At 32.9% G+C, this 18,686-nt stretch overlaps 1 protein-coding gene and 1 long non-coding RNA gene across 2 annotated transcripts; one reads left to right on the top strand and one right to left on the bottom strand.

Annotated features, from left to right (window-relative positions):
- Window positions 1-1,770: 1,770 nt before the first annotated feature.
- On the top strand, window positions 1,771-10,364 carry LOC114282846 (bifunctional nuclease 2). The gene is made up of 11 exons (XM_028225605.2): window positions 1,771-2,210; window positions 2,805-3,112; window positions 4,025-4,195; window positions 4,306-4,355; window positions 4,455-4,511; window positions 4,617-4,682; window positions 4,781-4,855; window positions 7,913-8,031; window positions 8,469-8,560; window positions 9,862-9,917; window positions 10,059-10,364. The coding sequence occupies exons 2-10, from the start codon at window positions 2,821-2,823 to the stop codon at window positions 9,912-9,914; spliced, it is 975 nt and encodes a 324-aa protein (XP_028081406.1). The 5' UTR covers window positions 1,771-2,210; window positions 2,805-2,820; the 3' UTR covers window positions 9,915-9,917; window positions 10,059-10,364.
- A 1,241-nt stretch (window positions 10,365-11,605) lies between these two features.
- On the bottom strand, window positions 11,606-16,890 carry LOC114282847 (uncharacterized). Its single transcript, XR_014332179.1, has 3 exons — window positions 16,775-16,890; window positions 15,746-15,805; window positions 11,606-11,908 (listed from the first exon to the last, which is right to left on the bottom strand). It is a non-coding gene; the product is annotated as an uncharacterized LOC114282847 (long non-coding RNA).
- Between the last annotated feature and the right edge of the window lie 1,796 nt (window positions 16,891-18,686).

Here is an 18,686-nt window from a genome sequence, read left to right on the forward strand (position 1 = left end):
AGCAAGAAAAGGAGAAAACTAAAAAATTCAATTTCAACGAAAACACGATATGCTCAGATTACTAAAAAGCTCTCTTTGTGCTCTACATTTTGATATATGGAACTAAGGGTAGAAAGTGAGTGGAAATGGATGAAAACCAAGTTAGAATGTTTGAAACCCTCAAAAATGGTGGAAGAGAGGAAGAAGAGAGAGATAAAATGATCTAGATTTGATCAAAAAGTGACTTTTTAAAGTACTACACCTAAACAGACCGTTGAAGTGATGAAACGTTCACTCGAGCACAGAACGTAAACTCCCATAAGTTTAGATTTGTAAAAGTACTAGATGACCTATAAGACCGCTCGGGTGAACAATCCGTTGCTCGAGCGATGAAGAAGAAAAATTTATAGGTTGTCACATCCCATCCCACTCAGAGTACAAGCTTAATAAAAACCTAATAAATTTGGGTTACGCTACAGGCCTTTGAGTCCAGTTGAGCTTTTACACTTTGTTTGAATTGTAGAGTAAGGGAAAAAATGATTATGGTTTCTTATCTGGGTAAGAAAAAAAATTATTTTTTCACATGTTTGGATAAATAAATAAAAAAACAAATTATATAAGTAAGATTTAAATTTTTTATTTTTATTTTAAGGAGCAATGTGTATATTATATTATAATTTATTTTTTACTAAATCTCACCACTTTAAACGTGAAATGAAATGAACAAAATAAAAATATTTTTTTCTCGTAATTTTTTATGAATAAATTATAAATACATCTTTTGAAATTTGTTTAATATACGATTTGTCCCTTATGATTTTGAAAATTACATATTGCCTCTTGAAGTTTCCAATTTTATAACAAATGGACCATTTTATTAATAAATTATCAAGTCAATTAACAACTTTTAATGTTGTCAGAAATTTATTTCAATTAATAATTTATATAACTTTATTATTATATAGAAGAGCAGTTATGAATTTCAGGTAGCGTTTGGTAGAATTTTCTAAATATGATTTGAGAATAGAAGTTGTATTTTGAATTTGTGAGTTTTAAAATTATGATTTAAGTGTAAAAAATTTGTTTGGTGAATGAGTTTTGAAAAGAGTTTTGAATAGAGTTTTGAATTTTTGATGTGACATATGATATTTGATACAAAAACTTACAATTCATAACTAAACACATAACTCAAAATTCTATTCAAAACTCATAAAAAAATTTAAAAAATTCTGATTTTTTTATTTAAAATATAAAAAAAACAGGTGGCAATTGTAAAAAGAATAAAAAAAAATGCACTGTTTCGATCAACTGGCCAGACGTTTGGGAAGACGACCGGTTAGTCTAAATTTTCTTGCCTTAGACAGAGTTTTCAAAAGTGAATGTGAAATTAATTTTTAAAAATTATAAACAAACATCACGTGCAAACTAAAGGGTGAAACTAAAGTTCCAAACCTCTACCAAACTAAGGCCTAGTTTGGGAAGACTAAATAAGTGCACTTTTTGACTTTTTTTGTATTATGTGTAGAAAAAGTAGAGAGGAGATGTTGATTGATGTGACCCAAAAAAGATAAAAAGATCAAATAAGTGCACTTTTTTCTTTGTAGCCAAACTTGGCCTAAGCCTCATTTTTTCACTTAATTCTAGTAAGTAAAATTTTTTAACAAGAAATATTTATAATTTTTTAAATTACATGAAGTAATTTATATTTTAAATATATCTTAGAGGGTGTTTTTGTATTTTAACTTTTTTTCATTTAATTTATGAATATAAATTAAAATCACAACATCCAAAAGTGTTAGAAGGGACATGTCTGTCTTTTTCGGCAAGGAGATTGGGCATCCCCTTCCAACTGACTCATTCTTTTGTCGTCTCTTTTGTCACTCTCTCTCTCTCTCTCTCTCCCGCTCCACGTAGGAATCTCTTATCCCTTCCTTTCTCACACAATTTCTCTAACAATCCAACAATCTGTGTGTCTGGTTTTTGTGCTTCTTCAAAACAGATCGATCAAAAAATGATCTCACAATTAGCAAATACAGGTTTAACGCTTTCGAACAAGATCATATTTAGGTTTTGAGCTCTTGATTCTATGACTCTTGAGAGAAAATCATAGGAAAAATATCGGAAATTTCGAGGTCTGTTTGTGTGTAGAGCAACGATCGGTAGGTGAAACCTCTTGATCCTTTTGAAGACTGTGAACTTGCAGTCTTGCACAGCACTTTGAGCCTTTTCAGGTGTGTGATCATGGAACTCGCTCGCTTTCTGTTTTATGATCTTCTGTGTACTTTGAATTGAAAGATTATTTAATCATTCAAAGCTGATTGTTGTGTCAGAGACTGTTGAATTTTGTACGAGTCTGTGTGCGTGAGAGAGAGCTAGAAATGTATTTTGTGATTAATGATAATTATTTGAAGAAAACTGCCTAAATTTGAAGAATTCTAATTTGTAAACTCAGTAACGTTATCTTGAAGCTGTCTTTGTTTCCTACTTTGAATTTGTCTATTTTGTACAAATTATAGTTTCACCATTGAGCTCGTGCAATTCAAATAGCTGTGAAAAAAATCAATTTGTCAGTCATGAAAATCAGGACTAAAGAAATTTAAAAAAGAAAAAACATATCATATAATAGAACCTAAACTATCTATTGCTTGTGATCATTAACATAGATCACCTACTCATAAACATCTATTGCTTGTGATCATTAATCCATATGTCAACAAATTGATTAAACTTTACATATATCCATATGAATAGATATAGGTTGAGTATTTGTTTTTTCTCTTATACATATATATATATATATCATAATTATTGTTGTTTTCTCGTAGGTCTTAAGGAGGTGAGATGGGTTCTCTGCAAGGACCGGTTATTTGCCCTGCTGTCCGAGCAAAACAAACTGGGGTTCACCCTGTGCCTGTTAATGGTCCCTTAATGAAGGCAAAAGTACTTAGAAGTGGATTCTGGGGAATCAGAGGAGTCAATGGTACTAGGATTAATGTGTGTCAACAACTATGTATGCAAATGTACAAGAAGGTGCAATGTAGTTTCAGTTCATCATCCAATGGTAATGGAAGCATGGCTGAGAATTTCAACGAAAATGACGAAGATTATGTCAACTCTAGTATAGTTGAAGCAGGTGTCCTAAATGTGATTGTTCCAATTTTTTTTTCTTAAATTCCGTCGTATTTAATGCATTTGTTATGTTTGGTTCTGCTTTTGGAAAATGCATTTGCTTATTGTTCCGTAAAAGAAACAATTGAAATTTTGATCAGATGCCTTGTTTTGTCCTTTTTATATCTATCAGAAAATAGAATGGAAATAACAATCTCCTAACACAAACTGTTAAAATTCTTTTGGAAAATGTATTTGCTTATTGTTCCGCAAAGAAACAATTGAAATTTTGATCACATGTTGTGTTTTGTCGTTTTGCTTTCTATCAGAAAACAGAAAATGGAAACAAGAATCTCTTAACACAAACAGTTAAAATGCTTTTGGAAAATGCATTTGTGTATTATTCTGTAAAAGAAATAATTGAAATTTTGATCAGATTTCGTGTTTTGTCATTTTGCTTTCTGTCAGAAAACAGAAAAATTGGAAACAACAATCTTTTAACACAAACAGTTAAAATCTTATGATAGTATACTGTGTGTTATTTTTGCTACTTGCTAGAGCATGAAAATTGTAACAGAGAACATGCTTTTGATGTTCACATAAACATCCTTCTGCACCACTTTTCCATTCAATTTGGGAAACAGAGAGAGGGGTTTTCAAGAGGAGTGAGAAGACACCCTTTTTACATATTTTGGAACCTACCTTTGTGGCTTGCACTTCTTTAATATTCGTGTTTCTATAATTTTGGATCTCTTAAGCTATAGCAGTATTATTTTTTATGAATGGCAACTATAATCATGTTGTCCTAAATTCCATTGCCCTTGGTAGTGTGCTGTTGGCTATATACTTCTTCACTCCTTTGCTGAAAATATTGTTGCTGTTATTATACACATTGTATCATTTTTGATGTTTGCGTCTGTTTGGATTCTTCTTGTAGTTGAGGTGAAGAGTGGCCCAGATGGTTTCATGATTAAGATGAGAGATGGTAGGAATTTAAGATGTGTTCATAACAACCCGCAGAGTGGGCATCTGCCTGATTATGCTCCACATCCTGCTATCGTACTGAAGATGGAAGATGGGACGGGTCTTCTCCTCCCTATAATTGTCTGTATGTACATATTGCATTTGTTTGTTTCTAAAATAGTAGAATTTTCTTTTAGGATTGTGCATTTGTAACTTTTCTTTTACTCTCAAGTTACGAGTTGCTTGTATTTGTAGTGGAGATGCCAAGTGTGCTGCTTATGGCTGCCATACGCAATGTCCAAATTGTAAGCTGTCATATTTCACTTGGATCCCTTTTTATTTTTTATTTTTTATTTTTTTTAAATGGTTGTGCTAAAAGATGTCAGTTGTTAACTACTTTTCAGGCTAGGCCTACCATGTATCAAATTGTGAAGGAGATGATTGACAAAATGGGCTATGAAGTAAGTTTGTGTTTGGGTCTCACGATTATCAATGCTACTCTTTGTGATTCCTTCATGTCTCTTTATAAGGATTCCCTTTAATATGTTTGCTTACCACTTGTGCAGGTGAAGCTTGTTCGAGTCACCAAGAGAGTACATGAGGCATATTTTGCTCAGCTATACCTCACAAAGGCATATTCCTGCTAACCCCCACATTTTGTTGATTTATTTTTTCAACCATGAAAGTTTCTTTAAGTAATGTACTAATGCTAAGTTTTTTGGGATCTCAGTTGGGTAATGAAATGGAGAGTGTCAGCTTTGATCTTCGACCTTCAGATGCCATTAACATTGCAGTAAGATGCAAGGTACTTTTGCTCATGTTGGTAATGGAATTGCTTTGCTGGACTTGTATGGTTGTTTATCATTATATACACTTTATCTTGCATGGTTTTAAAATTACTTCTTTGTCACAAGATAGTATGAGATAAAAGTTTTGGAAAAATCAGGTGAGTGTCTCCCATTTATCTGAGTAATATTGGGCCATGATGGTGATTTTTGGTAGGATGTTCCTAGTGTCTGAAGGAAATATCATAGTATTTTGTCAGAAATTGAATAAAAATGAGAGGAAGAGTAAAAAAAAAAAATTAGAAAATTAATGGAGAAGTCCTATTCTGTGGCCCCACATATGGGCAATGGTTTGTGATAATAGATGCATCTCCCCCAGGGGTGGACCTAGAGATTTACTTCAAGAGGGACGTTGTTACATGTACATCTCATGTCTTACATGTAAGCATATATAATAGATACAAGGTGAAATTTGACTTCAATGACTCCAGTTTAAGGTGTAATAGATATGAGTTAAAAAGTGATGAACAGAGTTAGATTGTCTCTGTTAATTAGTTGGACTATGTTGACTTAATTATGAAAATTTGAGAACTTGAATAGAAAATTTAAAGTTGGAGGATGATATTTAAAACTCGAGCAAAGATCAAGGGTCAAAATAATACTACTCAACAAACCTTTGCTCTCATTACTTGGGGTTGGCTGCATGGATCAATTTCTTCCAATTGGTTCCATTTGCAGTTATATCCTAAGTTAAAGGGTTGTTTGGGATGACCTAAATAAGTGCACTTTTTGTCTTTTTATGAAAAGATGTGCAGAAAAGTAGAGGGATGATGTGATGAAAAAAAGATAAAAAGTGTGTACTTATTTAGGATAGCCAAACTTGGCCTAAATTTAAAATAATCATGCCATTTCCTATCACCTCAATCTAAGTTCTCCACGGTTGTCCCTTATTTTGTTTGCCACCTCACATGGATCAAATTACTCGTTACTAGCATGTTAATTGGTCACAACCATACTATCTTAAACAACTTCTTTGATCTCATTTTCAGTCGAGTTTGTAAATCCATTTTTTATGGTCAACTAGTGAAACAGTGCCACCTCATGAAAGGAATTGAATTTTATCAAAGTTTTGATACTCACACATACACCGAATCATCTCCCTTCACCTTCTCTCTATCTCTCTGCAAATCTACTACTCGATCTCTTCTTCTTCTTGCAACCAGCGACTACCCACCACTGAAAATCACGCTCCACTGCTTTCCGGACCCCAGACCGACGACCCATCACCTTCTTCCCCATTCCTTTCTCCTCTTCCCACTCACGCCCAACCTCCATTAGTGAGCCACTGCCATCTGTATGGGCATGCATGATTGAAGTCCTAGCCAAGACAATAGCAAAGATTGAACAATGAACACCCTTGATCAACGAAGACATAGTTCCGATGAGAAATTGATGACTGCGAGTGCTGAGTGGTTTTTGATTTTGGTCGTTTGATTGTGGTCGATGGCTGTGGTGGTGAATGCTGAAAATGGAGAAGGGAAGGGAAGGCATGGCAGGTCCATCCATGGTGAGAAGAAAAGGGGAGAGAGATGATTACATAAGGTAGGGTGCATGTATGAAAGTGTTAAAATATTAGTGAAATTCACATTTTGATGAGGTGGCAACATTTGACTGGCTGTCTGTAAATTTAGACTTTATGGGACAGCTGTGTAGAATTCAATCCCTTTTCAGTTTGTGTTACTTTTAACTTCATCCTTGTAAATTCATTTCTCAATTTATCTTTGTTTGTATCTCCTCTCATCCTTCTCAATATTTTCATTTCAGCTACACTAATATTTTGAACATATTTTTTTCTTAACCACCCAACATTTAGTAACCATACATCATAGCAAATTTTATAGTAGTATTTTAAAAATTTCCTTTCAACTAGTAGGAATACTATGACCACACAACACTCCATTTCATTCATCCCACCTAATTCCATTTACCAAGATATCAAAAATTATCACTGTTAGGTATCTCATGCCCATCAAGTTTTACTCTACATTCATTCTTATCTTTAGTTTTGCTAACACTCCATAAATTCTACCTTAGTCTTAGTTGACCTAGACCATTTATTAAAATTATCTCTCCACAATAAGCTTAAAATCTACTCTTCGTGTTCCGTTATTGATCATTGCTATAAACTTATAATTATTGGAATTTCAATAGTTTATAAATGATATATGCTGTCCTTGTAGGAAACTGATTGTTGGGTAAAGGTCCATACTCTATAGTGGCACTTTTATTTTGAGTGGAAATCAGAAATGAGAGAGAAAGAAAAAAAATTGATATTTTGTTTCATTTTCTAGATGGAAGTTGGAGACTTGTTGTTTGAGGACAAGGACATGTTGACAAAAGATAGTATCCTAGTGTGAAGATTTCTGTATTTACATTTCCACAGGAATTTCAGTTTGTTTGTTTGTTTTTGTTTTTTTTTTATACCTTTTTCCAGTCTTTGGAATTCGGTCACTTTGCTGAACTTATCAATTTTGTGAGTCATTATCAAACTGAATGCAGTCCAAAGTCTCCGAACATAATTTTTCTGCTGAATGTTTGGGTATTTCTTTGTGTGTTGTTGAAATGATCTGTTTTTGTGATCTCAAAATGCTCAATTTAAAAATAATACCCCCTCAATTATTTATATGCTCAAATGATTGCTTGTTCTACCTGTTTACTGTTGAGTAAGATGGATGTGCATGAACATGCCATTTTATTAATGGAATCCTTAGTTGAGGTTGTTGCCAATCCTTGCCATGTTATCTTCTTGAGTTTTCCCAATTCATATAGTAATTCGAGGCCACTTTGCTGACTTTCATATGTATTGGAAAAGGCAGTTTATGCTATGATCATTATGAGGTTGTCAACAAAAATTTGCTACTTAGTAGTGGTGCCATGCTAATTGCTTTAGTTTTTCTAGTGGTGTTAGACTTCCTTCTGTAATTTGGCTGGCCCATTATTTGGATTTGTACATGAATCAACAAAAGCTGTGTGTGTGTGTGTTTTTTTTTTTTTTGGTTTTTTCAAATTTTGTGCAGGTTCCTATACAAGTTAACAAATATTTAGCATATAGTGATGGGATGAGGGTCATTGAATCTGCGAAGGTGTCAATTCAGACCTCTTCTTCAGATGGCCTACTATTTACTGAACTGGACCGGTAATTTTTTATTCCTTGGCTGCGATTGTTTTTATTCTGTTTGTTTGGGGGCATTCTATGCATTTGATGTAAGCTGAATTTTGATGTGTTTGGTAATTGGAAGATGTAGTTTGATGATGTACTTTAGATTTCTAAAGAGCCAATAATTGTGAGGTTTATATATGACTACCTTGAAATGTGTTTTCATTCATTCATGCCAATCCACCGGAAGGAATGTACAATTCAGAAAAACTTAGTTTATTGAGATTTCATCATAGGCTATTTTAGTAGGCTTTGGAAATGAATAAACAACTTGTGATGAGAAGATAGGGATTTTCATGTTATGACACCATCTTATCAATCACACTGAGAAATTCTATGTTTTTTTGGTTGAAGTTTGCGTTTGTTATTGTGAGAGAAAAGGTTCTCATGTATGTTGATATGCTGTTACATGCCAGGCCAAGTGGCCAGCCATGCATTGAAACGAAGGAGTTCAATCTTGTGCGCAACATGCTGATTGCTGCTGTTGAAGAACGGTATGGAGATGCAGGTATGCTTTCTTTTGATCTATTAGCATGTCTTCGTTTCTTCCATTTAAACCCATGTTTTACAAGATGAAAGCAATTATTTTCCTTCTCTATCTCTCTTGGTTGGTTGGGGAGCTGGGGGTTGTTCCATAGCTCTGTGATATCATGATATTTAAGATATTAGTACCTGGGGTTGAAATATTGTTTGTCGTGACATTTGAACTCAACTTTTTATAAAGATGAAATCACAAAAAGTCTCTGTAGAATGTCATCTAATCCTAGTAACGAATATATTCAATAAATACTCATTTTAAATACCTTAAATGAGTAGAAAAAATTATAAGATTTCATATTTCCTTTTCGTCGCTGTGTGCGCTTAGATATATATGTAATTTTTGGGGGGCTGGAGGTGGGGGATGGGGTGTTGGTGTATGCTTGAACAAGAAGAGTCCCAACATCGAAAGAAAAGTAAAAAGGAATGAGTCTTAATATACATTGGATGAGTTTCAAATGTGTATTGGGCCTAAGTGTTGCACAGGTGGACTCAGTTTCTCCTCAATAATTTGGGATGTCATGGCATGTTAAGAATAGTGATCTCTTCGAGATCAGTTCATTCTGGAATCAATATATTTTCCTAGACACGATCCATACACCATTGAGAATTTGAGGAACTTGTGCAATCCATGGCTTTTATCTATAGACAAGGTAGTCAAAGGAATCCTCTATTATCAACCAAAATACTGTGCACGGACTCAAGCAACTGTCAAATTTTTTTTTTTGGTTTTTGTTTTTCCTCCATTTTATATTTATTCAATTATTGATTACAGATTTTTCTCCATATTTTTCCTTGTTTTGGCCCCGTTGAACGTTTCATGGAACTTGAAATATGAGTCAATTGTGCTTTTGGCAATATTTTGGTGGTTGGCGTTTTATCCAACTTCACCATTGCTTGAGAATGGGTCTTTCTAGGTTTTGAATTCTTCATATTACTCCGCTAGCTTGTGCATTCAAATGCTGTGGGTCTTTCATAGGGCTAAAAGTTGGGTCAAGCAAGCTTGAACAATTGAATAAGTAGTTAACTCTATTGAACAGTGGGGATGATATATTAAATTTGATTATGCTATTATGATGTTTTGGCATTCTCTTCATGACGCCTCTTTTGAAACTAAAAATTATTATGTGATGTCATTTTATATGGTCGGGTTTTCTGATTTCTTGGGCTTCTTTGAAGTCCGAATGGTCCCATTTTTCCTTCCCTGGTATGCTTGATGTTTCCTCACCACTATTGGAGTTTTGAGTCTCCTTATTTTGTGGTATATTACAGCTCAATGGAGGGACAAACTCACTCAACTTAGGTCCAAGAGGAATTGGATATAGCAGGTACAAGGCTTTGCCATTTTCTTCCAATCTCATTTTAAATAGTGTTACATTGTGATTACACCATGGCCCTCTCTCTCTCTCTATCTCTCTCTATATATATATATTCTACCAAATGAGATTCTGCTCATTCTTGTGCATCAGGTGTACCAATAAGGATGAAAATTGTACATATAAACCATTGGTCAAGTTGATGAGGTGGGCTTCAATTCCAGCAATATCAATGGGGTCTCTGTGCCCCGTCATGTATGTAGAGGCTTGTGCATATCTGTATAGACAGACAATTTGACCGTTAGTCCAATGTTGAATTATGTGATACTTTCTCGTTTTTCTGACTATATGTATTTCCCGTGTTTCCGTAGATATACTTTCTGTTCCATGCCTCAGATTTCTTGATGTCTGCTCCTTCGTTGAGTTGAATGTATGCCTTAAGGCGACTTTACTGGTTCATGTTTTTAGCGCCAGACTAGACACCACTGATTTGCTCACTCAAGTTTACGTGCATGTGATTGTTGGTGAAAGTTGACATGGTAAATCCAATTTCATTCTTCTCCATTTCCCACCTAGCCGCCCTTCCGTAACAAGGTGGCTCAAGAGGGAGGGAAAAATGCTTAGAAGAATATTTTTCTTGAATATCATTCAAATAAGTTTTGGATTGCCTAGTATTCCACCAATTAATAATGCAAGATTCTAGACTTCTATTAACCAAGGGTCATCCACCAGCTCTTCACGGGACAGAAACTTTGATCTTGGTCCTTGTGGCTTTGCTTAAAAGGTTCGACATGGATGGCTAGAGGGGGAAATATTTGGAGTGGATCAGACCCTTTGATCAAATGTTTTATTGAAAGCCATGAAAGATGTTAAAATGAAGTTGGGAATTTTATTTTGATCAAGCAAGGAATGGAGGTTTCTCAAAGCTTATGATATATTATCCTTCTTTACCAAGATAGATAGCAATTATAAGAAACTAAAGAAAGCTACAATTTAATAATAACTTTACAATTTAAGATTGGTAAAATTATTTGTGTTTAAAGTTTGGAATCACTCGGAAGATACAATCACAGAGAAGGGGGAATCATATATTAAACACTTTATTTTATTACCTAGATCAATACCATAAGGAGCTACTTATATAGACAAGGAGGAGCATTTTAGAACCAACTTATAGGATGCATGCAAGACACCTTATTTTAATATTATTATTCATTTGCATGCGTTGTCACTCTTACTCATACAATTACCGGACAAGTAGTACAAACATAAAGGACAAACAATACAAGTATTCGCATGTCTTACATGTTACTTTGCATTATTACAGAAGCCGATAATACGTTCAGGTCATGTTTGATTCACAAGATTAATAGTGAAGTATTAATAATTCTATTAAATTAGTGTGGTATTCACTATCCAATTGGATTAATATCCATTGGATTAATAATCCCACCCCTACCCCATTACTAATAATCCTATAAATTTGTTGGATTAATTATCCATTGGATTAAGAATCCTAAATCAAAATGTTAAAACAAACATAGGATAATTGGACCCACGGATTAATAATCCCAATCCCATGCTCTAATCCACTCAATCAAACATGCTCTCATAGTACACAGATCAGACACTCACATAGTTTCACTATGTTTCTAGATACCAGTCAAAATCAAAAGGTGTATTATCAGAATTTGAGGTAGTGTCATCAAACTGGCATTTATTGGGTCATCTTTTATTTAGAACACGATAAATTGGATGATCATGATAATCAGACCATCTGTCATGATGTCGAACAATAAGTTCTACGAGGGGTTGGACATAATCGAGAGGAAGTTGATACTCATGTATTTGGATCGATGCCATTAGTTGTGCAGATGCGAAGTTGATTGTTGTGGAAAATTGCAAGTTCATGGAAGTATGTCAAATCATCATGACCACCGTGAAGAGTAGCACGGTCAAAAACCGTTAAACCTGGATACCATCAATAATGGGAATGAATTCTCCTGCATAAGCATGAGTGGCCAACACAAAGGGTCAGTTTTGGAACAACTTAAAAAAGTTTAACTTTCGTTATAAAAAGAGTACTGCTATTAGCACTCCATCAATTATTTTAGACCTTCCATTTTTTAGTTATTTATTACAATAATAACCTCAAATGAAATTACTAAAAATGATATCAATAATTTTAGAACACCCTATCTCACAATTAAGCATACACACCCATTACATCATGAGTTAGAATTTATGAGAGCACCCACCTCCATCACCACCCATCCATCTTCTCCAAATCTCACATTCAAAACCTACCCACCCTCAAAACCTTGAAAACCTTTTGACAGTAATATTCTGGCGGTAACGATGACAACTATTTGATTATCTACACTTCTTTGGCAATGACAATGAGTGGAAGTTTTTTCAGCAACCACAACTTCATGAAACGAGAGGAGTACAACAATAAAAGCTCAGAGAAGGTTCATAGCTTTGACGGTGTTTTTAGCTCAGAGAAAATTGGCATTGTTAGGGTAAGTTTATTGAAAAAAATGACAAAAATAATAAAAACTGTTCGTCATTTTTTCGGGACTGAACTCCCAAACATATGACCAAAATTCGGGAATATAGACCCGAACATTGTTTTTTTGTTCGGAAATAGGAAATCGAACATTTCTTATTTGTTCAGAAACAGATAACCGAACATTATTAATGAACTTTTTTCAAACTTTAAAATTACAAAACCTAGGTAAGATGAGGAATAAGGATTGAAACTGTCAAAGAATTCAAAGAAACCCACTTGAGAGATCACAAATCCAAGCTCGTGGAGATCACATAACCCACAAAAAGGAAATTTTGAATCAATAACAAAAAAATCTTACATTTATTTTCTCAAGTCATGAACAAGTATGTAAAGATAAGATAGCAATCACCTTCATGGGTTTTGTTAGAGTGCATTCAAATGAATGGCTGAAATTATTTCACAAGGATAAATTTTGGTATTATTTGGGAGGAGAAAAGAAATTTTAAGGGTTCTAAAATTTATAAATGGGGATCCAAAGAAATAAGAAGTTCAAAATAATTGATAAGGTGCTAATAACAACACTTTAAAGCAAATTCTACATTGTAAATTTGTCACAATTAACCCAAATTTCTTACATAATTTCCAAAACCCTCAACACCAATTAATTCACCAACCAAACTAAAAGGCAAAATAAAAAATTTTAAAACAAATTAAAGGGCAAAATAGGCTACAAAATTGGCTTTTTTGATTTTTTTTTAAGTGTAAAAAAATAGAGAGGTGATGTGACTCAAAAGAGGCCAAACTGTCACGTCCCATATTTTATTACTCAAATAACATGACCAATATTCATTAATTAAGTCCATTTACAAATGACAATTCATCTTTTAATGAGTTGATGAATAAATAAATATACACGTTCTCTCTCGTTACACAACCATGTCATTTACATACAAAGCAAATAAATGCCCTGAGGCTTACATGCATTTACATACAAGAAAATACTGATCTCTGAACTACAAGTATATTTTACAATCTCAAAATAAAATCATAAGACTGCACAAGAAGGAAATTCCATGTCCTGATATTTGAAATCTTCAATTACTTGTGAAATTCATCAACGTGGGATGAACACTAATGCCCAGTAAGAATCTCATAGTTCTAAAACAATAACTAACACATAGATAGAAACAATCATGCATGCAAGGTGATACTATATAATAATGTGACGTTTTGTATGCCCAAAATATTATACGTAGAGTATTATTTTCTCAAAATTCATTTGAACATTTAAGAAATTTTTTTACCATAAATATTATCTTTCATCATCAGAAAAACCATAAGTCTTCTTTGAAAATAAGTATACTTAAAAAACAACATCATTTTAAATTTATTAATCCAATTCCAAGACATTCCTCATTTCATTTTCATTTTACAATTCACAATTATTATAACTCTATAACATTAAAGTCCAAGTTCCCCTTATATTAAAAAACAACCGTTGTACACTCTATTCCCACTTGTCTATCCGTTACATCACATCAACATTTCTATCATCAATAGTAATTTAACTTAAATCAAGAATATAAATCCATTTTAATTCAATTTCTCAAATATTTACAATTGATTTCAAATCCCTCTTTCAAATAAACATTCGTCTTCAATTTATGAAATAAATCCTCGACCTGATTGAAAACCCACTTTAGACCAAAATTTTGAATCTAGGGTTTTAAAGAAAATTAGGGCTATTCCTCATCTTTTTCACAAAATCTCCAAATCATCATAGATTATTCATCAATTTGTCATAATATTCAAAACATTTCAAACTTGAGCGAAAGTCCCATTTTTCTCTTTTATATATTTCAAAACAAAAATTTCAACTCATACATAGCTATAACTATGAAGATACCACATAAACACACCAAATCATAGATATACAAAAATAAAGGTATTCCTACTTCGTTTTTTTCTCCTATCCTCTCCTAAAACATCTTATTAAGAAGACTCATCATTTACAAGATTAAAGGATTCATCTCTCATAAAATCATTCTTCAAAAGTTCAGACAAGATTCTTCTTTTTTACTTAAACTTCCAACCCAATTATACCACAATTACTATAAGTCCACATTCTTTAACTTAAATTAATATTACTATTATTCACAAAATAAAACTCATAATCTTCACTTTTGGTCACAAAACAATCCGGTGAGTTCATCATCATCAACTCCTTACCCAATTACCATTTCATTTTCCATTCTTTTCAAGTAATTTATATATGCATTTCTCCACTATACAATATCACACAACAAATTGTAATTTCATAAGTTCATTACGAGTCATACACATTATCGTTGACTCAACACATTTCTCAACACGTTCCACCTTTTGCAGGCTTGATACGGCGGGATAGCGGGCACCCGACATTCATGTTTTCCACATTTGCCGGCTTGATACGACGGGCAATTGGACACCCAAAAATATTTCTTTTTCCACATTTGCCGGCTCGATACGACGGGGCGATTGGACACCCAAAAATATTTCTTTTTCCACATTTGCCGACACCAGAAACGGCGGGGACGTGGACACCCAAAATCATGATTTTTCACATCTGTCAACTCTAAAAACGGCAGACTCATGGACACTCAAAAACATTTTCTCATATTCGTCTGGCGATATTCGCAGACAGGGCAATTGGGTACCTTGGTTCCGTGCACAGGTACCCATTACAAAACAACACAACCCAACTCAACCCAACTCAACTTAACTCAACATAACTCAACTCAACACAACTCAACTCAACACAACTTAACTCAGCTCAACATAACTCAACACATTTCTTAAATCTCCACTTCATCATTTCATCAAAAATCTCATATCATCAATACAATTCACAATTCAAAATCCCCAAACTCAATCTCATCTCATAACACAACTTAAGAATATTAACAACAAGAGTTCAATCGCAATTTTTACATGGATTTTCCAAACAGTTTCAAAATTCAATTAAACATGGATATGTGTAATTTAACACCTCAACTTTATGACGCCACTTTCAATTTAAGCAAAAACCATCAACCATCTTTATGAGCCGAACTAGGGTTTTGGAAGAAATTGAAGCTTTTCACAAAAAACACTTTTTATTTCAACTCTTCTATTCATCATTCACCCAAAATCATAACCCAACCCAAAAAGGTAAACCCCAGAACATCAAACCTAAACCCCCAATCTCATGATTTATCACAAAATGCATAAAAGATAAATTTTGTATTAGGAAAAATACCACAAATCTATCCATAAATGAAAGTATTAAAAGAGAACTAGATATCCCTACCTCAAAAGAAGAAAAGATGAGAAAACCTTTAAACAGACGGCTCAACGCTCGGCGCAAGACCTACATATCACACATAGCATGTACTTGAAGATTTAGAACATAAACGATGCAACAAATGGCTTAAACCTAATTTCAACCTTATGCCTAACTCAAAACATTGCTAACATGCTCTTAGAGTGCTAAAATGCAAGTTCTAGATGTCCTAAGGGGTCCCATATGCAAGAAAACATGAAAAACATAGTCAATTGAAAACTTAATCCATGAATCAAGCCTAATTTAATGATTTTTACTTCGTAAATTTGAACATAAAACTCATCTTCAAAATAATATTTTCAAACTCAAATTAACCAACCTCAATAGAGTCCCAAAGCTCCAAAAATAAGTAAAATAATTTCAATTGAGAGAATAATTCAAGATTCAAAACAATCTCCAAGTTTTCTGATTCGTAAATTTAACATGAAAACTCATCTTTAAAAATCATCAACAAACTTCAAATTCCTTTCATAAAATGAGTCATAAGGTTCTTAAAACATGTTAGATAACATCAATTGAAAGATTTATTCAAGATTCAAAACAAAATTTCAAAATCTCTCATTCGCTATTTTAAACATGATGAAACTTTCTTGAATCTTCAAATACACATGCAACAAATGCTATAAACACAATCAATGCAAGATTTCAAACTTAAATCTACAATAAATGTAATGATACATGGATGATTGTGAGTGAATGCATGAAAATCCATCTATTCCAAACCCTAGCATACAAAACTCATGAAATCTCTCCTCAAAACTTTCATACACATGCAATTGATCATACAAAACTGGATTGATACATGATTTCTGTCATAAAATCATGAAAAATGCATGAATACAATGATGAAACACAAGATAGATGAATGAACTCATCAATCTCAAACCCTAGATGGCAAAGTTCCATGAACTTCTCTTCAAAACCCAAAATACAAGCTCTAGTATGTGAATTCATGCAAAACAAGATCAAAATATGAAAAAGATGGAGAAATCTTACCTTAGGATGAAGAAATCAAGAAGCCCTAACTTCTCCTCTTCCTCCTCTCTCTCAACATAAAACACACAAGCTAACACCAACTCACTCTACATCTCTATTTAATCCAAAAAGATGATTAAATCATCCAAACAAGGCCTTAGCTTACAAAATTAAAATTAACGTAAAATAACTCATCAAACTAATTAAATATAGTTAATCTAATCATATACAACCCTTAATTACATTATTAAACTTGAATTAGGCCCATATCAATTAAATTACAATTATTCAGTCATATTTAAATTACTGAATCAAAAACTTATGAACACATAAATTTTGCAATTAAACATTAAATAATCATTTATATATAAATTTCATAGCTATAAATTAATCTCACATATGTCAATTTAGATTGTGAAGTCTCATACAAAATTTCTGAATCAAAATTAGCGGATCAGACAAATTTTTCCTATCATAAATTAAATTCTCATACATGCAATTAAACATGTGACATGACTCATATGCAAATATCATGATTTTAAATCAATACTATACATGACAAATTAAATATTTAAGGTCTCATATTAGCTCTTCGGAATTGGAATTAATCTCTTTATCACATAATTCACGCAACACTTGTACTAACACATGAAAAAGCAATTATCACAAGGCTAATTAATGATTAAATAATCAATTAAGCAAAAGCAAGGTCAGGGTGTAACACAAACTAGTGAGAAAGTGGCGTGCCTCGCACGCTACTTAATGCCCATTACAATTAATTTAAATTTTAGTATTAATTTTATTTAAAAATATATAAAAAAATATTGTGTTAGAATATAATCTTTAATATGATGAATTTTCCATTACAAGTGTGAAAAAAGTTATAGAAGTTCAAATAGATGGATTAAATTTTTACCTTTACTCATTATGGATAAATTATAAATATGTTGCAATAATTAGTTGCTAATGTATCTTAGCATTAAATGGGAGAGATTTGGTCAAAATCCTATCATAATAAAACTTTATGCATTAAAGATAAACACAAAAAGTTTTCTTTGAAAAATTCAACACATACTACTATTACTAAAATATACTTGAATAATTTAATATTTTAAACTTTAAAATAATATAACTTTTGATTTAGATGTCAATTTTTAATAAAATTAATATTTTTAGAATTCTCTCATTAAGATCTATCAAACAAAATCCATATTGACTATGAAATTCTTAAAAAATGAAAAAAAAATATCGTCAAAATTGACGTAAACAGTAACATGTTACTTTGGTTCACAGTAACATTTTATTGTTACAAAAAACATAGTACATATTAGATAAACTAACTAAAAATACACATATACAACATTTTAAAACTTGTATAAAATAAAATAAAACTGTTTATCGTCAAAAGAGTTCTGTGAGATATATATATATATACACTGACAATATTGTCTAAGAAAAAAAAGGATCTGTCCTTATTCAATTATACACCTCCTCCTTAGGGGGTTTATGAAGCAAAATAAATTGGGTTGTCTTTTTCACCAAATAAGGATATAATGGAGGAATTTTAGCTAAATTTCCCTATTAAGTATATATTACAGTTAAAAATTATTCTACTAATAAAATTTAAAAATTAAAAAATTCATTTTTTAAAGTTTTGGGTAGAAATGTAAATTTAGCCCCTCGGCCCATGACCCATTTGGGCTTGGTGTGGCCCGGCTTGTTTAGGCCTGGTCAGGCTCGGGCTCGAGCCCAGCTCAAGACCCTGGGCCTAGGCCTGGGTCGTATGTTTTGAGGCTTGACTGGCCAAACCCGCCCCACCAACTCGCTACAAGGCTCGCCCGGCCCACTCGAGGCCCAATGTCATTTTTAAGCTATTTTGGTAGAATTTTTTTTTAAAAAATAGTTAGGCCTGACGGCCCGACCCGAGCTCCGC

Source organism: Camellia sinensis, chromosome 6 (assembly GCF_055761805.1).
Source record: "Camellia sinensis isolate YWXY chromosome 6, ASM5576180v1, whole genome shotgun sequence".
In the NCBI taxonomy this organism is placed as follows: Eukaryota; Viridiplantae; Streptophyta; class Magnoliopsida; order Ericales; family Theaceae; genus Camellia; species Camellia sinensis.

Bases quoted from the DNA above. Each gene is read 5' to 3' on its own strand.
- LOC114282846 (XM_028225605.2), top strand. From the start codon at position 2,821: ATGGGTTCTCTGCAAGGACCGGTTATTTGCCCTGCTGTCCGAGCAAAA. The intron at 4,512-4,616 runs GTAAGTTTGTGT...CCACTTGTGCAG, and splicing joins TTGACAAAATGGGCTATGAA to GTGAAGCTTGTTCGAGTCAC. The intron at 4,683-4,780 runs GCATATTCCTGC...TTGGGATCTCAG, and splicing joins CTCAGCTATACCTCACAAAG to TTGGGTAATGAAATGGAGAG.